This window comes from Rhinopithecus bieti, unplaced genomic scaffold (assembly GCF_001698545.2).
Source record: "Rhinopithecus bieti isolate Rb0 unplaced genomic scaffold, ASM169854v2 scaffold_33066, whole genome shotgun sequence".
Lineage (NCBI taxonomy): Eukaryota > Metazoa > Chordata > Mammalia > Primates > Cercopithecidae > Rhinopithecus > Rhinopithecus bieti.
The window spans coordinates 240841-266737 of NW_016814098.1; the positions used below are offsets into that span (position 1 = coordinate 240841).

General features: G+C 36.3%; 1 protein-coding gene across 1 annotated transcript; it reads right to left on the reverse strand.

Moving 5' to 3' along the window:
• Window positions 1–102: 102 nt before the first annotated feature.
• Window positions 103–25860, reverse strand: LOC108513845 (protein FAM204A-like). The gene is made up of 6 exons (XM_017849755.1): window positions 25846–25860; window positions 25777–25796; window positions 25493–25592; window positions 15569–15658; window positions 582–687; window positions 103–286 (listed from the first exon to the last, which is right to left on the reverse strand). Exons 1-6 carry the CDS (start codon window positions 25858–25860, stop codon window positions 234–236), a joined length of 384 nt encoding a protein of 127 aa, XP_017705244.1. The 3' UTR covers window positions 103–233.
• Window positions 25861–25897: the final 37 nt, after the last annotated feature.

Below are 25897 nucleotides of genomic sequence, written 5' to 3' on the forward strand. Positions count from 1 at the left end.
CTATATTTTTTTCTTACATTTCTTATACAAATAACAGAATGCTTCATTTTATTCACTTCAACAGGACAAAGTCCTTAAAGAAAGACTGAAAAGAGCTGATAATCAAAATCCCAAATTTTATGCTTATTTTTGTTTTAGTGCTATCAATTTTCTGACGTATTAACACAGGCAGGAAAACATTCTCAGTAAATTGAGCATCCCAGTCTACAAACGTCTTGAAGCACTCTGGCGAGTTACATGTATCCCATGTTGCTTTTGGTTTCCCATCTCTTCTTTGCTTCAAATCTAAAATGAAGAACATAAAAATCTCAATTTATTTCTTAAAATAAAAAAATACTTCACTGAACACGTTTAGAGACCAAAGCAAAACAAACAAAATTTTTTCACATACTCCAATAATTACAAAATAAACATTAAACAGGATGAAGAAACACCTCCATATTTATAATCTGATAAACATTCAACAAAGAAAAAAAATGAGTAACAGTTATACATGAACTAGATCACAAAATATATTAGCAGAATTTCTGTAATTTCTATGAAGTCAGAAGAATTACTACTAAAATCTTAAGTAAACTCACCCCATGCGAGTTTCTTCTTTTTTCGGGCAGCCTGTGAATTTTCAACCTCCTTTTTGGCTTTTACAAAGTTGTGGCAGGCAACTGCTTTGGCAATTTTTACACCAAGCTAAGAATTACAAAGGAGAAAAAAAAAAAGTGAAAATAAATATTCCAGCTAATAATCACATTTATACAAATAATTGAGAACTTATGGGTAAGAAAGCCATGTCTAGAAATTAGAAATTCTACGTTCAGTCCCTCTCAAAGTATAATGAATACAAAGATAGGACCCGTATCTCCCGTGACTCCCAATAGACCCTTTACCCTAGTTATACCAGTCTCCTGGATGGAAATCCTTCTCAAACTGAGGCCCCTCGAGGGTCCACAAAGGTAGTAATGAGGATCTTCAAGCTATGTCAGCATTGCAGTAGGCTGAACAGGAATTTACCCCTGATAAGGCTGCAGACACTGACAGAGACATCAAGTTTCTTTGCTCTGGGCTAGAATTACAGCAACTCAGTATGGTCACACCAGTTATCTCATGCTGATCAGAAGCTCTGATTGGCAGTCACAGATGTGATTAATAAAACATGGGAAAGCTAATTACTACTTCATAAATGCACTTTGTATGATGGGCAACAGCTTTTAATTCACTGAGAGAAAAAAGAATATCAGGGGTACTAAGGTGAAAAGACTGGGCACCAGGACCACAGTATTAAAGTGTCCCCTGTGCAGGGCCCTCTATGTGTGCCCCCCTTACACCCATCTGCCAGTCCTACAAGGTCCATTCACAGTGAAATCCCCTATCCCAGAATCTTCTTTAACTCAACCTAAAACAGTCTTTGTTTCTCCAGCCCTTCAACTTTCAGTTATACACTTGGCTCTACACAGCGCTCCGGCTGCAGAGCTGTTTCCCCAGCAAGTATCTCCAGGATAAGCACTGTGATGATATCTTCTACTTTTAGTGTGCTCTTATTTTTAAAATGCCCACCAATGTGGACAGCTCAAGAGTACCCATTAAGAACCCAGGTTAAACAATAAAAACTAAGTACCTCTTTGGTGCTTCTTGCCTTTTCTATCCCTTGTACTCAACTGATGCATATTAGTAGACAGGCAGACTTGCAAAAAAGAAGAAATGACGTAGAAGCCACTCTAAAGTCAACAGGTTAAAGCCTAAGTTCTAGGGATCTGCTTGCCAATAGTAAGGCATGGCAGGAGGTTGAGCACATGTGTAAGCAAAGAAGCAAACTCGGGAGAGCAAGGTTTGGCTTGACATGTCTTTCAGCTTAATCTTGGAGAACAGTTTCCTTTAGGATGAAATCGACAAGTAGAAATCAAGCACTGTCTATAGTTTATAAATGAGGGCAAAAACAGATTAGACTTTTCAGTACAGTTAAGAACATATATATAAAGAACTTAGACAAATGGAAGGAAGCTGACAACTGAACTACAGTGCCAAATTGGTCAACATCAATAGGAAAGGTGCCGAAGAAAGGATGATTCATTGTAAAGCAGACTGACCTCAGTGTCTTCCCAAAACTCAAATCCCTATTTAGCAGTGCTACAGTTGTCCTCCTCTTTTTCAAAGGAATAACATTCATTCAACAAATTTTACGAAGGCATAAATGCATAATTTTGCCAGGCACTGTTCTAGGTGCTGGAGATACAGCATTGAGCAAAATGGGTTGTTTTCAAACTGTGGGGCTGGGGAGAAGGAGTTGGCAGTTACATTTGACTGCTTTAGTACTGGCTTTGTTCTTTTGGTTCTCTTTTCGCTTCCAGTTCTTTATTGTAGAAAAGTCCACGTAAGTCAACAAATAAAAAAAGGCTAAGAATCAAAAGCCTGTATCACCATCTTCCCAGGAGAAAATGAAACTCTGGAAGGAGGCTGTGGCATAATTTATCATTAAGATGAAATTCCTATCCACTGAAAAACTATCCATTTGTCATACATGTAAAAAAAAAAAAAATCAAGTTAACACCTGTCAACTAGTTAGGCTAGTCAACCATGCAGTATCCAACAAATACCCAACTCTCACTAGCTAACTTTTATTTCTTGTCTCGCTTTAAGTCCCTGTGGATGGGCAGGACTCCCTCTAACTTGTGATGCCAGCATCTCAACATATGGCTTTCAGGATTATTATGGTGGAACAAGAGCTGGAGGGCCTTACAATGGCTCTTCGATGCTTTAGTTCAGTAGTGACACAAATCATTTCTGCTCAGAGCCCACTGGTCAGAACTACTCACATGGCTCCAACTAAATACAAGGGGGCTGGGAAATGTGGAGGTACAGCAGGCTCTGAAGGGAGCAGTAAATATACCTAATAAATTATCTTCTGCTGTAAATCATAGCTGGCTACTTGTGTTTAAGATGCATATAGGTCTCTCAACATTCAAGTGGACAATTCAGTCTCTTTCCTGTTCCCCATCGCCAAAAGTAAAACAGAAAATCTATATTTTTTCCATTAACTCCATTCCTATCAAATGCAAATTCAGTTTTGCTAAAACCACCCACCAAAAATGGCCCACTCAGCTAGCTTCTCTTATATTTCAACTCAGACTATACTGTAAGAAACAAAAATTATCTAAGCCATATTTGCCATGTACCACATTAACAATGTGAGAAAATTATTTTTTAAAACTGTTGTCAATTAAGACATGGCTTATATTTTTCTCACTGGAATTTCCCAACATGGTTGCCCTGATTAGGACAGCCAAACCAAGCCAAAGAGCAGATCCCTATGTCTGGGCATGCAGTCATTTGACTTCAATAGACTTTTCCCCTCGACATGTCATGTACTCTAAGAATGTAAAAGCTTTTAGTGCTCTAGCAAAGCTAAGGCCTAATCCAGCACAACCAGCATCACGGTAAATACTTACAGTATATGTTCCTTAATACAGTATATGCTTGTTAAAAATAATTCATTAGAACATATTAAACAGCCATTCACATGAGAGGGCTCCATCATTTTGTAAACTTAATAAACAACTACGTACATAGGCAACACTTTCAAACAGACCTGATCCTATAAAAGGTGTATTTTCTAACCGTATTTTACCTTGGCTTAGGTTAAAATATTCTTCAGCTGATAAAACACTAAACAAACCTGGTCTAGGTATTTTCCACAGAAAGAAATCTTATAGCTTGTAATGATGATGAAAACTCATAGCCTTTTTGTGTTCTTCATATAATTAAAATGAATGTGTCTCACTTATTTCCGTGGAGAAAGAAAAAATATCTGAAAATATAAAAGGATAATAAGACCTTCTATGAAACAGGCAGTTGAGAAGAAATGGTTTCCCAGTTGAGATGACTAACCTGGGTTCCAGAATATAAAAGAATATCATGCTGTGTTGCAGTATTACAAACAAATAAAATAGGCCGAAAAGAATCCCTCTTTCGCTTCTATAAAAAGAAAAATGCATCTTGCTCAATGCTCAATGTAAACATCACAAAACCTTGGTCAAAGGTTTTATATTTAAAAAATGGTTTTGGGTCATCAGATAACTATAGCAACACAATGTGGAAAGAAAGTTCTTTAAATGAATAAAAATATATACAAAATTTCTTGTCTGTGTAGCCAAAGTATCAGCATTTTCCATATAGAACATCCAATATTTTGCTGCATTTTAATTAAGGTGTCTAAACATTATCACAAAGAACTGCAAATTGGTCAGAGCATGCAGTAAGGAAAATTAAGCTCTAAAGGCTTTTTATCACCATATTTCAGGAACCAAGGGTGTAAAATGTTCTAATTTGGGATATATTAAAAGCCATAAAAGGTCTTTCAAAAAGATTAATGGTACTTTGCTTGGATTTAAGATAAGGGCTTTAGCTGGTTGGAAAAGCAGGGCCCTGGCTGGACCCTTGAGGCATTCATCTTTACAGCCACTTGGAAGATTTGTAAAAGCGTCTGCATAACCTCAAGCAAATGTACGGCGACATTTTTTTAATTCCTTTCAATTTTACAGGTTTAGCGTGTGTAAATCATATTGGGTTGTAAAATAGATATAATGGCACATCCTTGTAACATAGTACAGATTTTAAAAGACAAACTTCAAAATAAAGTTAGTTTTCTTGCAAAATCTTGTCATTATAAAGTTTGCTGATAATCATTTGAAGCATCTGATTCAAACCGCTTAATCTAGCATAACTGTATATTTCTTATCTGTTTCAGAATATATTTTACTCATCTCAAAATTACTAGCTTGTAACAGATTTATAAAGTTTTCCTCCCTTTTGAACACTTTCAAGGCACTTATTTAAAATACCAATTATCATACTTTAACTTTTATGGAATAATAGGTCTCTATGAAAATATTTATGCCATTCTCTTTTGTTCTTTAATTAAATGAAAACAGATGTTTTCTGAAGTAAAGCGGAACCATTACTGGAGTACTTAAAGTGTTAAGGTCTTTAATTTTTATATCAGTTTGGTCGACAATTCTTGATTGTCTTTACTCAAGCTCAACATTAATGTCAAGCAAGTTACCTAGGAGACGAAAGAGATCAAAGAGACAAAAACCCCTCCAATGTCTGATTAATCAAGCCTGCAAACAGCTTATTTCTTTTAGCCTGCATGCAAGTATGAAAATGAGATTCTGGGAGCCGAACATTGTGCAGATTTGTTCATTCTTATCAGAACAAAGCCAGCGGCAGCTTATTTCATGGATCATTGGCACTGTCATCAGTGCTACACAGAACGGGTGACAGCTCCTCATTTTGAGGCTTGAACAAAATTAGCAAAAAGTCGGCACAAATTAGCCTCTCATCTTTTTAGTAATATGACATTATTCATTTACTTTTATCCAATTTTAATTTTTTCCTTGTCAGCTATCCCTTTCTAGTGTCTCTTGCATAGCATCATAAAATGCCTTCCAAAAAACAAGCAAAGAAATAGCCAAAGTTGAAATAACGTACAAAGTTCAAGAAGCAAATAAGAAAAAGCACTTTCAATGACTGGTAATACTGTGTTTTTAAAAAATAACTTTCGAAACTCTGCACCAAGATTGATTTTTAAAAAACAGCTCAGAATGCCATCCAGCGAAGGAATTTTAAGAAACTGATGGTATATTTCAACAAAGAATACAATGTGACCAATGTGTTTCACTCAAACCACAATTCAATATGGTATGTGCTCTAGTAAATTCAAGACATCTACATATGAACTGGTACCTTTCCCTCCATGGTCACACCTGAGATGCCAAAGCCCTAGTGAAGCAAATAAGCTAGGCCATATCCAGTCACTTAACTCCTTCTTTAAATCAAATCATTTTCTGTTCTAAAAAATAACCTAATTTCACTGTTACCTTAAAATGTGCATGGACAGGTTTGCATATGTTTGCATGTTTGTGTACTACATATATCTGTATGTATGTACAACTGTATAAACAGCTATCATTTATTTTTATACCTACAACTCCTATCACTTTATTTCAAAGCATAACCCAACAAATCCTGTTTTTAAAACACATCAGATATATATACAAATATCTTTTATCATATATGTGTATATCCACATATTCATATATGTGTGCATATGTGCATATATGATTCATATACTCAACTCTGATTTCATAGTGAAATCATTTACATAACACCTGTTTTAATGATGACTATTAAGGCTTCATATTATATGTGGATTACAGTATTCCAAAGGAGGGAGAAGATGTTCTACTGTTGAAATTACTCCTGGATACAGACATTTATATTCAAGCAACTTATGCCATTCATAAGGGAAAAAAGCATTAAAAAATTAACCATAAGCTGTTAGATGCTTTACACATTCCCCGTAAGAAAGACAGTTTTTTAAAAGAACTGTGGTACTGTTTTCAGCAATTTCTTTATCTCTGTTCTTCTAAGTAAGAAAGCCTATTAACAAGCTTTGAACTTAAAATCACATTTACAATAATGTGCCATCAACAGTTTTATAAGCTAATTAGAAAAAGATTAATTAATGACTGGCTGCTAATAAAATGGCAATCATGAAGAAAGAAACCAAGGGTGCTAAGCTTCAACTACCACCAATTAAGAGCTAATTACAAACAAATTATATATGTGTTTTGCTGTGGGCTTTAATTTACTAAAATGGTTTTAATTAAAAGAGAAAACATGCTGATTAATTGAACTGCAGAAAAAATCTACAGTATAAACTGTGCTTTGTCTGTCTCTTTAATTAGGCTTGTAACATCTGAAATCTTTTAAGGTTAGTTAAAAGCACAGATAAACATAATTAAAGGACAGCATAAGGAATGCCATTCGAGGTGATCACCCAATCATACCCCAAAGGTTAAAAGAAAACATCCTCAATGTAATGAGATCTGAATGAGCACACCTAAAAACCTTAGAGAAAAAAACCATCACTGAACACTAGCCTTATTTTTCTGATGTTAAAATGCTGCAATGTCACGGCTGTGCACAATTTTGTATGGGAACAAACATATCTTTAAACTAGATGTAAAGCAATTCATCCAGGCCCTCTCCTACTTGGGAAGACACAGTTTATTTTCCATACACTTTGCTAATTGTTGATCTACACGTAATAGCTGAATTACTTGTAAGAACTAAGGAGAACAAGGCTTCAAAGAATTAAAACAGCCCTTTAAAAGCCCCCCCAGATAATGTGCGGAATGCAAAATGGTACACAGAGGAACTTTTAAATTAAAAGCACTGAAAATGACCAAAGTTAATGAATGAGAGCGAGTTCTAGATGATCCTCAACAGACACATATACCCTTCCCAAAGGCAGAGTTCCCACCTTCCCTAGGTGGCGAATTAGCTGCTGACCAACACAAGCCTATTTGGTGAGAGGTTTTTTCCCTCCCCAGTCTCCTAGATTCTTTCTCATTGCTGATTAGTGAAATATACCAAAAAGAAAATGGTCTCCTAAACTCTACTGCTTTACTGGAAAGTGTAATAATAAGCAAACAAAAGAAAAAGTAAGGGACAGAAGGCACAGTAGTAAAATTTGAAAGAGAGACATAAAATATATTTTGCCGGAGAGTGCAGATATTAGATGACTCTGTATGAAATAATCATTTAAAAAAAAAACAACCATTTGCTTTTACAGCAAAACCTAGATTATATTTGTCATACACATCCGACACTAGCAAAGACTTCCTTTCCATAAAAATAAAATGTTGATTTGGAGATATTAAATTTAAACCCTTAAAATACATATAATACTTAATGCATTTTTACTATGTTTACTCAGTCTTCAGTGGCTAGAAATCACAATTAAGACAATAGAAAAGACGTGCAACCTTTCCGCAGGGTCACAGGTTCCAGTGGTAAATTGTTAGAACAGCTAATTGGAATACACCGTTAAGCTTCGTATCTGAGCAAACCGTTTTACCTCAGAAACATGGTTGTCAAGACATTTCTACACAAAGTATTCACAAAAACAGAAAAAAGATCTGCTTCACTATAACATTGTCTTTCAATTCACTTTCAATTTTTTTTTTTGATGCAAACATAATGGCATTGACTAGAAGTAACTTTAAACTTAAGCTTGAGAACATCTCTAGTTCAAAATTTAAACAAATGTTTTGAACTCCAGATACAATAACACTCCAGGTACTCTGATCAAAATTGTATTATTTGGGGAGAGTTTTTTTTCCCCCAGGGGGAGGGGACTTCAAGCGCCTTTTCCACCAAGATAACAGCACTTGCATCTACATAAAACTAATAACTGAAATGAAAAGGAAGAATTGTAGTCGAACCCTCTCAAGGAAACCAAAAGCTAACAACAAATGACTGGAAAAGTCCTCCTGAATATTAGAGCAAGTGCTACAGCATCCACAGCACTTTTGAGAAAGGACTACTTCTCAGATGTTAACATAAAATGAAAAATCTGTCTCCTCAAATGTACATATATAGTCCTCTTCTAGGAGAATGCCTTCAGATGTTCTACGCAATTGCTTTACAGAGTTTAGGCTACAAATTAACAGTCTACCCAAATTTAGAAAGCATTTAATTCACTTAGTTATAAAATAAAACTTGAACAATTCAAACTTTATTTTTTTTAAATGGCCATTCCTACCTTCTTGAAATATTGACAAACTATTACTACTTCAAAATTATTAACTTTACCTGTATTTTGAAATCCAAAAATTTAAGCAGTCCACTTCATTTGTAATAAAATTAAAATTCAATTCCTGGCACAATTCATTCTGCCAATACAACATCTATAAAGAGGGTACCATTAAAATGAGATATATATATGTTTATTATTTCTACCTGTGATACACCGTGGTTATATACTCAATAATATTAAACTCAACAGCACTAAATGCTAAAGTCATTGCCTTAGTTCCTTTTTTATAAGTTCAAAAAACGAGCTTTAAAATATGAAAAATTTTATCGTATCATGATTCTAAATCAAAGGGTTTTGGATTCAACAAAGATGGCAGTGCATTATAACCATAGGATCTCAGATGTAAATATTATATTAAATGCCTTGCAAATCATCAAAAACCAATATGATTACTCTTTGTAGCTTGTGCAAAACTGTTACAATGTTACAACATGAAATTCTGGTGTTTTCAAGGAGTCAGGTTTACTCTGCCGTCAAAGACCATCCTGTTTCAGCTATTTACAGAAAAAGCACAATCTTTAAGGGCATAAAAAAGCTCAAATGAAATTCACAGGCAACCTCTTTTTCCCCATTCATTTCTGCCATCACACTATACAGGTATAATGGAAATCAACCTGAGCAATAGGTATGATGCTTTGGATGGCGGACACTCACTGTTCTGCAGCCAAACCAAGTTGGTTTTTATCTACAGCAGGCTAACATGAAGATGCCTAGAGAGAAATTCCCTTTTATGTGAGGTTCAATCTAAGTAATCAGTAGTAAGCAGCTACTTCTTTAACATTATTAACTTTACCCGTATTTTAAAATCCAAAATTTTAAGCACTCTACTTCATTTATAATAAAAAATTAATTTATTAAATAAAATAAACTTTATAAAATTAAATTAAAATAATTTATTTATTACAATTTTTAGTTAAGTCTGTTTCCTTAGCTAAATCTAGGCTTTAGCACTTAATCTTAAAGTATTTGTTTCTATTGTTTTCTATAAATTGGTATGATTTAGATTTTAATAAACATAACGTATAAGAAAAGAAAGTATCAAAACGTGGCATTTTCAATGATCATTATCAATGAATGGANATTAATTTATTAAATAAAATAAACTTTATAAAATTAAATTAAAATAATTTATTTATTACAATTTTTAGTTAAGTCTGTTTCCTTAGCTAAATCTAGGCTTTAGCACTTAATCTTAAAGTATTTGTTTCTATTGTTTTCTATAAATTGGTATGATTTAGATTTTAATAAACATAACGTATAAGAAAAGAAAGTATCAAAACGTGGCATTTTCAATGATCATTATCAATGAATGGAATGTACATCAAACCAAGTCTGAGTTTAACAAGCCACAAATATGCTCAAATACTTGAATGTGTATTTTATACACATACACACACACACATATTTCAAATTAGAACAGTTTCATCAGTATGACACAAACCCAACTATATGTTTCTACTTCATCTCTCCTTCAAGACTTTTAATAAAGTATTTAATCAACAGGAGGGACAGTCTCAACCACATTACATGATAAAACCAAAGATGATGGCAAAATCTAGGCTTCAAACATGTGAACGTGATTGAGTCATCCCCCCAAACCAGATTCTACACATCTTAATGTCATCATTAATTCAAGAGAACATGATTCTGAAAAACTATGTTCTTGCTCTATCACAACAGGAACACACTAACAGTCTTATTTTGGAATACCGTTTGTGTGTCTGTGGTTTTTTTTTTTCTTTTTAAGAACTATTTTCAAGGCCTATTCTCAGACATGGTTCTACTTTTGGCTTCATTTTTCTCAATACTGATGCTGCCCCATTGGTTTCATAGGCTTATAAATGTTAAACATCAAAAATTAGTTTCACTTATTATGGTTGGAAAAGGCTTTAAGAACTCTGGGATCTGTGCCTCTGAGCAAAGGCTTTATCAGCAGGTCCCAGTCACTGCTGCTTGAAAAAAGAAAATGGTACTGATGAAAACCAATATACCTGATTTCCAAAAGGACACCTACCATGCACGTATACATTTAATTCATAAAGGGCTTCTGTCCCCAAACTCACACTTAGTTCTCAAAATCCCATCTCATATCCACAGTGATTGGTACCAAGGAGATAAATATGTAAAATTAAATCTCAAACCAAACTATTCATTCAAAAATTCCATCTTGATTATTCTTCACGGGTGCTTAATGAAAGTAACATCAGTATCTTTCCAATGCCTGTGTCTGAACTGCAAACATTTTCCAGATGTTTTCCACTTATACAGGGCAAAGAACAGGGCCTAAATTATTTTCTTTTAATCAGAATGCTATAATCTGATTAAAAGAATGCTATAATCCCACATCAAATAAATTTATTTGTATGAACATAAAAAGAACACTGAGGAAAACATTTACTATTCTTACATTTACAAGTGCTGAAAATCTCATGTATCTCTAAAGCAATCTCATTTGTCAAAAAGTGTGACAGGAAATAGCCCTTAAAAAATGGAAAACATCTAGTCAGTATCATACAATTCCCATTTCTAAAACTGCAGTATGACAAAAAAAAAAAAAAAGAATCCTAACATCCTCAAAGGAAACTCACATGTCTGAAACCTCTAAGGCACTAGTTCTGTATGCTTTGACAAACAGCTTCAAACTGCACATAGAAGGAAAGCTTGCAGTGAATGGTAATGTGGCAGACAAGGACAGAGTGCATATGCAACTGCTGGTGGGCAGAATGTCACATGGTGACCCTACACCAACCCAGTGCATCATTTAGGAAAACTTTATCCAAATCCCAATTGTCCACATTTACTGAGAAATTTAACATAGACACATAAAAGATACTATAATCCAATAGCTCACTTAAGCCAAGTTTTAGATTTAGTTTGCCAGGTGACGATTAAAAGTACAATGAGGTCATATTTTAAAGATCAAAAGGAATTTGGCAGTCACCATAATAAAAACTGTCACAAGCAAGAAAATCAGCAGTGGACACTAAAACAAACGGGGAAAACATAAGAAAGAGAACATTTACACAGTCTCAGATTATCTCCTAACTCCCCACAAGATACTTATTTATTCCAAAGGAAGAAACAATAACGTCACAGTGGAGAAATCTGGAGACACTACCCGAAGTAGTTAATCAAAGTAACACCATCAGGAAAGGGACAAAGAGACTGCATGAGTCTCTGGATCGCTGACACTGAGAAACACACATTACTCCCAGGATTTTCCTGCCAAAAATGCACAACCTAAAATTAATCATGAGGAAACAGCAGACAATCAAAATTGTAAGGGACATGCTACAATGTAACCGGCCTCTTCAGAAATATTAAGGTCCTGAGAAACAAAGAAAGACTGAGGAAACATTCCAGATTAAAAAAACTAAAGAAACATGATGACAAAATGCAAAGTCATTGACCAGGAAAAAGAACTTTCTTTTGCTATAAATGGAATTAGCGGGACACCTGGCAAACTTCAATCAATTATGTCAAACTAGAAAACATGAAGGCAAATGTTGTAAAATGTTAGTATTTCCAGTATCTGAGGGAAAGGTAAATAGGAAATCTTTTTACAAATTTCTCAACTTTTTGAAAGTCTGAAATAATTGCAAAATATAAAGGATATTGTTTTTTTTGTTTGTTTGTTTTAAGTAAAATGTGTTCAACTCAAAACTTCAGCATTACTAACTCTACTAAAAGGAACATAGAACCTGCAGTAAAATAAATGCTTCTTTGTGAATTCCCCTTGTTTCAGATGGGGTACTAATAAGCAGAAAAGATAAAAGATGGACAGTTGTGCATAGATCACATGGAGTCCACATTTTAACCCTGAAGACTAGGCTTTGCCTTACCTTTTCTTCCTTTAGCAAAGCAAACTCTGAGGAAACTGACTGACTTGGGGGATTCTGCTGGTCAGTCACTTGCTACTTGGAAGAGATCACACAATACACAACTCTGGGATCTTCCAAAAGGAAGAATGGACAAGTAACGGCAATAGGACACCAGTTTGTTAAGTCCTGTGATCCTGTAGAGACCAGCGAAGAGAAAAAATCCATACTATTTCTAAGAACAATAGGGCAGCCATACTCTATGTCTCTGTTGGTTTTTCTTATGTGCCTGTCTTACGCTTTACTTGGAACTATCTCACAGACTCCAGAGCAGCCAGCATCTGACAGCAACTGGTAACACATTTCCAGAACTGTTAAAGGGATTCAAGAGACACTTGTTCAACATACGGCAGGACATGGAATACTTCATCATCACTAGTAATGCATTTAAGTATCAGTTCTCTAGAAGGTTCTGTTTCTGATCCAAATGAGGTAGATATTCAGACCAGACTTGCACCAGCTTCTGCATCCCTAGGGACTAGTTACTGCTGCCTTGTGTGCTTTTCAGTCCCTGAAAGCTCCCTTAAATCTTCAGCCACTCCTCACTATACTCCCCCATCCTTAGAGCCAGAAAGGTATCTATGCATTGGAGTCTCTTCCAACCCCACAGGCACTGCCCCTCCCCACCATTTCCTGACATTTTCATGGTCAACTCTCCAAAATTTGGAGATTAGATATACTACTGGTATAATTTTGCTATACTTTCAAGTACAATCACTTGAAAGTATATACTATACTTGGAAGTAACTATACTTCCAAGCTGGTCAAGAAACGAAGCCACTTTTCTAAAAGCCTTTCTATGGAAATAACAGTTTCAAGTGCCAAAAGAGTCTACTCACTAACAAACAAAAGAGACTATGTTTGTTGAATAGAATTTTAAAGACGATTTTCAGCACAGATCTCATTATAGGGAGAAGGACTTCTACTTTATTCATATTGAAGAAGCCACTGTAATAACAATTAACACTGAAATCCTACTGAGTTTGTGGCACCATTCAACACACTTTCAAATTCACTTTATTAAAATGAGATACCTGTACCTTTCAATTCTAAAATAGATTAATAAAATGTTGTTATACACAATGAAAGCTATACTCAATGAATCAAAATATGGCTGCCTTAGAGATGAAATAGAGTAATGGTTAAACTGTACGCACAAGAACTTATAAGATGGGAAGGGGAGAATTGTATCTTATAAGAAAAAAAAAACAGTGAAAATACTTTGTGATCTAGCACTTTCACTTCTGGGTACATACCCAAAAGAACTGAAAGCAGGCATTCAAACAGATATTTGTACACCAATATTCATAGTAGCATTTTTCATAATGGTCAAAAGGTAGAAGTAACCCAAGTGTCCACTGAAAGATGAATACATAAGCAAAATGCAATATAAACCCAGAATGTAAGAAGTACATACAATGGAGTATTATTCAGCCTTAAAAAGGAAAGGAATTCTGACACATGCTGCAACATGGAGCAAATCTGAGGATACTATGTTAAGTGAAATACGCCAGATGCAAATGGACAAATATTAAATAATTTCACTTATATGAGATACCCATAGCAGTCAAATTCATGGAGACAGAAGAGTAGCTGTCCAAGGCTGGGTGGAGGGGAGAATGGGTACAGAGTTTAATGGGTACAGAATTTCAGTTCTGCAAGACAAAAAGCTTTGGAGGAAGATGGTGATGGTTGGATAACAATGTGAATGTATTTAATGCTACCGAACTGCACAGTTAAAAATGATTAAGATGGTAAATTTTATGTTACGCACATTTTACAATTAAAAAATACCTTATATAAAATGTCAGCTTATTTTCTGAAAGGCCAAATAACTGCCATTTGTGTTATTTCTTGGCTATTTCCCTAAATTAAGTCCACGGCTTTATAATTTCCTTTACATTAGTCATTAATATATATTCTCTCTCACACACACACAAACACATTCACACACATTATACACAGAAGTATTTAATGTGACAAATGATTTTAAAAGGTTTAAAGAAAAAAAGATAATTTCTGAATCCCCTTTCTGAACTTGTTTTCCCTACGCCAAAAAATTCACAAGATACTTAAAGCCTGCAGTCAAAAAAAAAAACAAAACGAAAATGCAAAAATCACAACAAACATCCATCCACAGTAGATATTTTTACATCAGATCTAACGATGGAAGAGTGCAACAGTACTTCCATAGAAGAATTTGCTGAAATCACAAAGTTATCTCTCGTCTCAGTTTAGGATAGAAAGTCCACCTGCAAGTCAGAATAGCGAGTGTGGCCAGTAATTTACCCAGATAACCCATGATGCTCTCTATGTAACAAAACACTATGGAGTAGTTTAAGTCTGAGGTGAAGGAGGGAAGGATCAAGGCACTAAAAAAGACTGGGGTGGAGAGATTTTTTCCTAGAAAGGAAAAAAAAGGAATTACAAAACAACAAAAATAATAAAAACACCTGCCAATATGAGCTCTTTAATCTATACTGATATTAATGCTCAACTGGGGGAATTCGCCCACACCCCACCTCCAGGAGTATAAGTCAGAATCTTCTTGTGGTCTTCTGTACTTGGAAAAAGAATATCCAATATATCTATTAGTTTTACACTATAGAAAAAAAGAAAAAAGACTCAAAATTCTTTAGGGCTGAGGGGGGATGTGCTGAGCAAACAGTAAGAAAGCATTTTACCAAGGGTTAAGAAAAGGTTGAGGGATGTGACCTTAGAATACACAGTTGCCCTCAGAGTTCAAATGAGTTAAAGATGCAAATGGAAAAGAAAGCTAGCATTTTAATCATACCTGAAACAAACCTCTCTGATCTAGGTAAAATCTAAGGTTCAGTATCAATCATGGATTATTTCTAGCAAGAGTTTTAGACCAGAATGATTTAAATGACAGAATGAGAGAGAAGAAAATGGACAAAAAGGAAAACCTTAGATGAAATATTTTAATACTGAACTTATTAATGATCGTAAAAAGAATACACATTCATTTTAGAAAATTTGAAAACACAGAAAATGTGTAACCCATTTGACTCACCTCTCGAGTAGCTAGCTGGTTGCTAAGTTCCTCAGCCTTCTCAATATTCCACTCCTCCACAGCCTGGTCTATCCTCTTTTCAAGGCCTGACTAGAAAGAAAAGAAACCTAAAATTAAGGGCAGGAAGAAAAGCAAACATTGCTAGCCAAGACCATGTCACAGGATTATACTGAATGTGTTACACATGTAGACCATTTAATTCTCACAGTAACACCAGAAGGTAGCTGCTACCATTCCCATTGGTACTGGCTGAAACAGTAAATGGCTTACCTGAGGTCATATAACTTCTTGAACTAATAAAAATAAGATGCAAATCCAGATTTTTGTGAATCAAAGCCTATGCTTTTCCTTAATAACAACAATAATGTTGATGACAACAATAGCTAAAAATTATGGAGTGTTTATTACGTGGCAGATTCTGGGCTTAGTACTGTAAGAAGGCTCATTTAATTCTTATAACAACACCATGAATAATAATGCTATCCTGTTTTAAAGGTGAGGAAACAGAGCCTGAGACTCCTGAACTTGGCCAAAGCCACAGTCTGTAAGTAGTAAAGCCATCACATGAATTCAGGTTTGCTCAGAGCCTGCATTCTCAACCACAAGTTTCTTCTGTCTCTTTTCTTACTGCCCATTCCTATAGCTCAAGACTTTCAATCAATAGCCTCCATAGTCTTTGACTATGACCATTAGGCTGCATATTAAACAGCAGAGGAAAATTACACATAAGATTGATTTTATTTTCTTATGTATATGTTTTTATTTACTAAAGATACTTCAGGAAATTATAATTAATATTTTCATGGGATTACCAAACAGACTAGGGTAGAATGCATCACACATTTATAAAAAGATGCTTAGACTTAAATAACTGCAGTTCTAGCTTGTGAAAATAGTTACTACAGATAATAAAAAATTTAAAATATGGTCTAATATATGCTTCTTAGAAGCAAATTTTATCCCAACAATGTCTTATCTAGTCTCTTAACTTCCACATTCACTGTTAATACTCTACCTCTTATAGACTTCTCCTTATTTAATAACAGAAGTCCTAAGAATGTCTCTTCCATCAGCATATTGCTTGATTATGCCAGTCAACTGAGAGAATTCTGTTCCTGTGTAGCCTTTGTTGAGATGAGATGTAAAAAATAACAACATAATTTGCCTGAACAGATTACAGAAACAAAGACCAGTAAGGTTGTCACTGATGTCTGTTGCTAAGAGAAGATGATTCCTTCTCACAGACCCCACCTAAGTATTTAATACCTGCAAGGACAACAGACTTTTCTGCTTGCTTTCCTGTTTAGCTGGAGACCATTCAACAGAGCTTCATAGTTTTTGACCTGAGGCCATAAGGATCTAATGCTCACCTCCCATTCTTGCCCTGTGATCATCTACCAGTCTCCAGAAACAGCTCTTTCTTCCATTTCTACAGAACTCCTCTCTTAATGGTCCAAACACCATCCTGGGACCTCTAACTTGATGCACTTCAGAAATCTATACTCTAGGCCAGTGCCGCTTCAGTCACGGCCTGTGGGCCAGGTCTGGTCTGTACACAGTGCCTACCCACGAACCGTTTATTTCGGTCCATGTAAAGATAAGGAGCTTGTGCCAGAATACAAATCAGCTTCATGACTAAACACAGTTTTGTAGTGGTCGGGAGTGCTGATACACACCTTTAGTCCCAGAGCTACTAGGGATGCTGACAGAAGAGGATTGTTTGAGCCTAGGAGTTTGAGGCTGCAGTGGGCTATAATCACACCACTGCAGTTTAACCTGGGTGACACAGCAAGACCCTGTCTCTTAAAAACAACAACAAAACAGTTTGTCTAGATGGCTTTTGCTGGGGGTGGTGGGGGACTAGAATTTCTCCATGAGGAAAGTAGTATACTGAGTTACATTCAGGCACACACTCCTTATCTCTTTGTATATCAGTGCACTTGGAGTAAGATTGCTGTATGTCATGTTACAGACACTGCCCGGAAGTTCCACCTCCAAAACTTCATAATCTAGAATTCTACTCCCTGAATACAATTCTTCCACTCACCCTAAGTCTTTTTACCTAACACATCTGCTTTGCCTTTACTGGAACCTCATTCCCTGGCACAGTCCTTCAGTCCCTTCTTAGATCCTCTTCTTCTTCCTCTCTAACTTGCAACCCACAATTACCATTATTAACTAAACTCTAAGCTAGTGGTTCTCAAAGTTTAAGTGCTGAACTAGCAGTATCAACGTTACCTGGAAACTTGTTGGAAATGCAAATGCAAATTCTGTGGAAAAACTCTGGACTAGGGTCCCAGCAATCCATATGATTCTGATGCATGCTAAAATATATGTCAACTGTGTCTTTTTTTATTTTTTGGTGACAGAGTCTCATTCTGTCACTAGGCTGGAGCGCAGTGGTGCAATCTCAGCTCACTGCAACCTCCGCCTCCTGGGTTCAAGCGATTCCCCTGCCTCAGCCTCCCAAGTAGTTGGGACTACAGGCATATGCCACCACGCCCAGCTAATTTTTTGTATTTTAGTACAGATGGGGTTTCACCGTGCTAGCCAGGATCATCTCAATCTCCTGACCTTATGATATGCCTGCCTTAGCCTCCGAAGTGCTGGGATTACAGGCATGAGCCACAACAACCAGCCATGTCCTCCTTCTCAAAACTACCCACTATCTCCTCTGGTTGTCCCTTAATCACAGTGTTCCTCAAGTTTCTGACTAGCATATTTTTCCTTACTTTTCACCCTCCCCAGTAATCTCCTCTGTCCTGGAGCTTCAATTACTTTTTATGAGCTGGTGGCGTTCTCTAAATAATTAAATACACCTGACTTCCCCCTGTACCGATACCTACATCTCCAGCTACTTGCTAATCATCTTCACACTGAAAGCCTGCAAAGGCAAGGTCTTCAATTTCATGATGTCTGTAACAAGCCCATTACTTGCTGTCCCGCTTCTCCTCCTCCATAGTCACCCTTGATAGAATCCTCAGTTATCTTCAATGCTTCCAACCCCTTGCTCCTATCTGAACTCTATTTTGGCAAAGGTCTCTCATTTCTTCCTTCTGTGCTTCTTCAGGGGCATGCAATCCCTTATTTGGAATATTATAACAATCTCCAAACTAGTCTTCTCTTTCTGAAACAGGTATCATTACCCAGCTTAAAGCATTATTTCATATTCCCTTTTAATAACACCCCACTCCCTTCACAAAGGGGTCCCCAAATGCTTTCTCAGCCCCATCTTCAGCAATGCTATGCTTTTTCATCTCTAGCCACATTTACCATTATCTTAATGTTCCCTGTGCCTCTGATGTGCTTCTCTTGGAAAAATATTAATCATTCCTTTAGGCTCACGTCGAATGTTACCTTCCCTATCTATGTAGAGCTCCTCAGCCCTACATTCCTATGACCCCATCACCCTCCGCAAACCCCACACAAGGCTCTCCACACTGTACCGTTGCTGTACCTTGTGTCCCTTCAGCATTTAACTTGTCTGACACACTACAGCAAGTTGTGTATTCTCCCCTCTTGGGTCCTATACTCAGTGGGAGCAGGCTGTGTGTCACCGGCTTGGTGTGTCCCAGAATCCAGCCCAGTTCCTTCTACATAGAAGACATTAACTCAGTCTGTGCTACTGAGCTGATGTTCACACTGCAGCCATCCATGTTTGCATTCATTCTAAAAGGACCCCACTCAAACTGGGAACATTTATTACACACCAACTACTCTGAGGAGCTTCCAAGAGAATTCACAACAGTAATATTGAAGTAATAATGCCCCTATGGTTAAAAAAAGGTACATGTATTGTACTCATTTATATATGCATCTATCCTGGTACTAGAATATACGTACCCTCAAGGGCATGGGGAGTATCTTCTCCATCCTGGGCTCACAGAGCTTAAAATAGTACCTGCACCTAGAGCTTTACTATTTAATTTATATTGAAAATAGTTATTTTATTTAAAAAATGTAAATACAACAGTCTCACTTTCCTGTGCAGAATATTAGGCATCGCCTCAAATGTCACTGACACATATTTGTATGCGTCAAAATGTATTTGTACAAAACATTAATATCAAACTACAAGTTTCCTTGCACTACAAATTCTTGCATAGCCTGATACCTCAACTCAGAACTTATCCAATCTCATGCAAGGAAGCAATCAACCTAGACCTGCTCCAACCTTTCATCTCAGCAACCTGCTCACTAATAGCTTCCATTCTTAAGCCTTTCCATTCCCCCAGCCATACAGAGCAGAATCTAAAGGTAATAGCATATTACAGTGGAAAGAGCACAGGACTGGAAGACAGGAGATGTGGTCAAAGCTCTGGGTAAATGACATACTTGACTCATAAGCCTCTGTTTCCTCAAAGGTAATGAAAAGACTGGCTTCAATGAGTAACCCTTCTAGAAATAAAAATTTTAGATTTCTATCACATTTTCAACTTTGTTTTTAGCCCTTTTATCTCTCTTTCTGGCAATTTATTTAAATAAAAGGTAAAAGGTAATAGCTTCTTTTAGCTCTGAAAAACTCCTGGTTCCATGTACAAACTTTGTTTCCATAAGAACATATTAATATTCCAAATACACTCAAAACACTTAGTAAAACATTCCCATCTCCTTGAAGACTGTAAGTTCATAGCAGCTCACAAAGAGCACAGCTGGCAGGGTCAGACCTAGGTTCAGACTGGCTCCTCTACTTATGAATTAAGCAACCCTAAGTGAGTTTCTAAACCTCTGTGGGTTGCAGTTATCTCACATGCAATAAAATGAGAATAAAACCACATTCTCTGCAAGATTATGATGAGTCAAAGAACATATATATAAAATACCTAGCCACATTTTTAGAATATAGTAGTCATTCAATAAATAATAAGCTGCTCCTATTATAAAACCTAAGTATCAGGATACCATTATCACAAAAGAGAAGGCTTATCTCTATAAGGCTACAGACTGGATCATACTTCTTCAAGCTCAGACTCAAGTACAAGACTCAAGCAGTCAACTTTGTCAGTAAATAGTCTCATGAACTAGAGTCTGAGTATTAAGGCTTTTTGAAAAGTTTTAAGCTAGACTCAAGAGTAGCCTTTGACTTATCTAGGATGTCTTCCACACTACAGGAGTGGCAGGAGGCACAGAGGAGCTACTGATAGCCTGCAGCGCCTTGGTGTGCTTCTAAGTTGCCTTTTGGTTAGAATCAAAACATAATTTACGATATATCTCAACACAAACCTGGGAATGGCAATTTGGCCACAGGTGAAAAATTCATCTAAACGAAGTATCTAACCCACAAGGCAACAACTGCCAATTAATAAAGTTTTACCATAAATGTCAAGAAGATAGGACTACAAATATCTAAGAAATGTGTGGGTACTTGGTTTAAATTAACATTGTGGGCTAACATCTATATGTGCATATGTAGAATAACTTTTCATATGTGGTTAAAGCTTTTAAAGTCAAACCATACCACAATATATTTATATGAAAATTCTGCTACTAAATATTTATTTGGTTAATATATTCAATTTTTAAAGCTTAACACAAATGAATTATCCATTGAAGTTTGCATTACTGAACCTAAATATCTAAGAAAAAATAAGGCAATCTCTTTATAAAGAAGGGCAGTGGGGGAGAGGAGAAGAGGTACTTTCATACGTAAATGTAAATCATGTATTTATTTATAACTTTGTTAACTTTACATATATATATAATCATACCTACTTAAAATCACTTGAGTCAGCTGGGTGCAATGGCTCATGCCTGTAATCCCAGCACTTTGGGAGGCCAAGGCAGGCGGATCACGAGGTCAGGAGTTCAAGACCAGCGTGGCCAATATGGCGAATCCCCATCTCTACTAAAAATACAAAAATTAGCTGGGTGTGGTGGCGCACACCTATAGTCCCAGGTACAGGAGGCTGAGGTAGGAGAATCATTTAAATCCACGAAGTGGAGGATGCAGTGAGCTGAGGTCGCACCACTGCATTCCAGCCCAGGCAATAGAGCAAGACTCTGTCTCCAAAAAAAAAAAAAAAAAAAAAATCATATGAGTCAGGTAAATAAAAACCCCATTCAGAAAAATCTAGATTTGGGACCAAATGACTTGGGTTTAAAGTCTCATTTCACTTCTCACCTGGTTTGTTTTCTTAGGCAAATTATGCTAAGCTTCGGTTTCTTTATCCGTATGAGAATAACACTGGTCCTATCAACCCACCCCACAGGAAACACATAGGAACCAAGAGGCAATGGTTTGTAACTGATACCAGGAGATCTTCATGGTACCACCTCAACACTCCTCATACCTCTCTCACCACACCCCTAAACCTCCCTCTCCTATACCTCCTCCCTCCACCCACCCATGGAAGCCAGACTTTTAACTGATCTATGTATTGGAGAACCATGTTAAGAGTCTGTTTGGAAAAAGCACTCTGCTTAAAAAAAAAAAAAACAAGTTTGAAAAAGCTACACTATACAACAGCAGTTTCCTCTCATAAAAAACTTGAAAAATCCATCAAAGACACTGTACAATTACTCTAACATTTAATAAAGTACCTCTGGTTTTCATGCCAAAAGTATCCATTAGGTATACATAAAACTACTTCAATAATGACTGCTGACTAATCAAACTGATTCAACTAAAGAATACTTGAGACATTTATAGTGAAATTAATGAGTGAAATTTATTCTAAAGAAATTCCCACAGATTCAAAATAATTATGCTATGATTACAGAATTACTAGTAAGTCCCAGAACTGCTGCCAGAAACACAATTATAGCTGTATTTAATACAAAGAACACTTTAAAACAGCTTTGGATATTAGGAAGATTATGTTTAAAAAATACAAGCCTCTGCATTGTCTGAGAGGCAGGTGACAGCAGTGCTGTAAACAGACATTCTTGGTTGAGCAACAGTTTCAGCTTGGCAGTGTTCCAAAAAAGAAAAAAGGGGGGAAAAAAACACTGCACGATAGACACAGATTAAGAAGTTTGTTTTGTTTTACCATTCTAGAGGGTTGAGTAAATACAAAATAAAAGGTTCTCTCAGATATGGTAACAGATCAGCCTCTGCTCCAGAGAAATAAAATAGTGGATGGAAATTTATGCTAGTTTTGTTTTAACTGCATCACAGATTTTCATGATCATCTCTAGATTTCATGAGCAGTCGCTACTATGTGCTGGATTTACATTTATTTAATTTTTATCTCAGCATCTCCAATGTGGACATTCTTTAAAGTTTATTTACTCTGTTGGATTTGCAGTAGAAACTTTAGCAGGACAGCCAAAGGAATGCCATTTAAACCAACGATCCCAAACCAAAGAATGAGTGGGAACCTGCTGGCATGCAATTATACTGAACTACCAAGAGAATATGAAAGAATCTGGCTTCACTAAGTCCTTCCTTTCCTCTTATGCTTGGGTTTATTTGTGGAATATCAAATGCGGGAAAAATCCTAGACAGATAGAAGCCTAGCTAGCTCAGGCACCTTGTTTAGAAAACCACCATAACTTCCTTTGCTAGATGTAATTTATGTGGACGAGTATCTACTGTTAAGATGAATATCATCATAAGGATGAATATCTAAGGTTAAGAAAACCCAAACATATAAAACAGATCAATGGGCAATTACAAAAGGACTTACAGCAGTCTCCCTTACACAGAGATGTCATTTTCAAAATAGTGTTTGGGTTATAATTTCCTTGTAGAACACATTTAATGCATAATGTGAAATAGAACATTGGTTCCTAAAATTGAGTTGTTTAATTTTGTGCAAAGAATCCTAGTAACCTGTATTAAAGCAACTCCATACAAACTCCAAATCCTAGACAATGAATAAGAGTAAGCCTGGCATCTAGCCAGTATCAAGAAGGTACAATTTATATGTAGGATAATAAAATTTTAATAAAGATAGACTGTAAAAAAAAAATCATGTCTAAGTTTCTACTTTTTAAAGTGGCTAGGAAGTTCATTTCATGGCTTTAACTTCACTAAGAAGCAATTTAGACATTCTAATGTCAATATAGTTATGAGAAAACATAACAAACACAGTAAACAAGTGAAACTCAAAGACCATCTAATTCACAAGTAAAATTTAAAAAAATATTTCCTAATAGAACCAATATTTGACCATTCCTTCCCTCAAAAGAACAATTCATCCAGCAGCTGGAACTCTATGGCAGGTCTGCCAGAGATAACACACGGACGCGGGCGCCAGCATGGTCCTCCTCTCTAATGCCTTAGAACACATTTGGTACAGTCAAGAGCATCTCCCATCACACAGCCACTGCTCGGCCCACCAGCATCACAAGAGAATGGCAATTACACTTGCAAACAGTTATCACCCCTTCTGCATTGAGCCTAGGAAACTGAGACTGCTGTCATGAAACCTGGTTTTTAGTTTCAACTGTACCAGTGATTTTTATTTGCAAGAAATTTAGCATTTCTGCACCTGCTTGAACATTTGTAAAATGAGATTGCTCAGGAGCAATAATTAGTTGAGGCAGAGATTCTGGTTCCAATTCCCCAAAGTTCCAGGGACTGTTTTTGGATGCTAAGAAACTTTTGCAAAGTTGGAATCAAAAAATTCACAGCAAAATTCTGTTTTGACAGTTCCTTAATGTGTGCACCCTCAATGACACAGTACCATGCAATGATGGATTTAAAATCAGAGGTACTTTGGAAGAAATACAGATGGATCAGAAAATGACAAAGGTCTCTAGGTACACACAATAGTCTATAGCAATGATCCATGAAAGAGGCATCTGTCTATTATACACAGGATACAATATACTTGGGCTTCAACTAGCCCCCTGTGCCTCCAGCTCTAGCACTAAGCACTTGATTTTCATGCTCCAACATTTCCCTGTGTGAATAAGTGAGTTACTCATTCACACAAGGCTCTACTAAGTATTAGTATGTCTAGAGACTGACAACTACAAATGTGCATCTAAAGGTCAGGCTCTCCTCTGAGCCCCTACCTCATTATACTAACCATCTACTCTGCTCCCGCTTTCCAATAACACTCAAGTCCCAAACTGAACTTTGGCTAGGTCCCACTCTCAATCCTTTCCCCTCCCCAAATTTCTCTTTGTAACATCACTATTCACACCACTGCTTAAGCCAAAGCTTTGAATGGTCCTCTTTCCTTCCACACGCCTCAAACCCTCCCTATCACCTCACAAGCAATCCAAAGACAAATATCATTAATTTTACTTCTACAATATGCCTCAAATCCATCCACTTTTTTCCTTCTTCAACAGAACCATTCTGGCTCAATCCATCATCATTTTATGCCTAGAAGTCTCCTAACTGTTCTGTTCTCATCTATTTTTGCTGCCTCACAATCAGTTCACCAGGTAACAGTCATACGAATCTTTTTAACATAGGTCATGTCATTCCCTTGACTTAAAAGCCTTTATGACTGTCAACTGCATTGTGAATAAAACCCATTTCTTTACTGAGCCCTTTGAGGTCCTACACAATTTGGTCAGTGACTGCCTGTCTCTATAATCATATAGTGGGCTACCCTCCTCCTCACTGATCCCATTCCAGACAGGCTGGCCTTCCTACGATTACTGGAATGTCCCAGGACGACTCTTCTCTAGGATCTTTACCCATGCCTCTGCGCTAGCATTCTTTATATAAACAGTTTTTTCCATCCTTCAGGTCTCAGTGACATGGCATCTTCTACGAAAGGCTTTCCCTGACCATCCATGCTAAAGTACAGCCCCCATTTTAATGTTTTCACAACAGCCCGTTCTTTCTCTTAGCAGTTTTTTAATAATTTGTAACTATTTACTTATCTAGCACCTTTTCTGGTGTGTAGTAGGCATCTTAACTTTTTAACTGAATGAATTAATGAGAACAAGCACTTTAGGCAAGGCTAATCACAAACGTATCCTACTAGCTGGTATAAGATGCAATAACAAAGATATTACCTTCTCAACTTTTTTCCTTTTAACAGGTGGGTCAAATCTATCATTGACTCCAAAATACTGAGTAAGCTCCTTCCATTGGGTTTCATTTGAGGACGGTTCACTAAAAGAAGATAGTAAGTTTTATTTTATACAATATATACTGTCTTTACTTTTGCTGTTTTTAATTGGTTGCTACAATTATACTACAATTACTAGTTCATATATGTTTGATTACGATCAGAAACAATTAGTTCAACAATTTCTACAATGGCCTAAAATATATAACTATTTTAAATTCCACCTACCCATGAGATTCTTTTTCATTCTTCAATTTATCTGAAAAGAATTCACAAAGTGTCAATACCTAACTTCACTAATTTCAAAACCATATTTAAAAAAAATGGTTAAATTCAATCATAATTTAGC

Coding starts and splice junctions, on each gene's coding strand:
- LOC108513845 (XM_017849755.1), bottom strand. Junction 25,593..25,776: donor AATGAAAAAGAATCTCATGG/GTAGGTGGAATT, acceptor ATCTTCTTTTAG/TGAACCGTCCTCAAATGAAA. Junction 287..581: donor AAAGAAGAAACTCGCATGGG/GTGAGTTTACTT, acceptor TTCTTCATTTTA/GATTTGAAGCAAAGAAGAGA.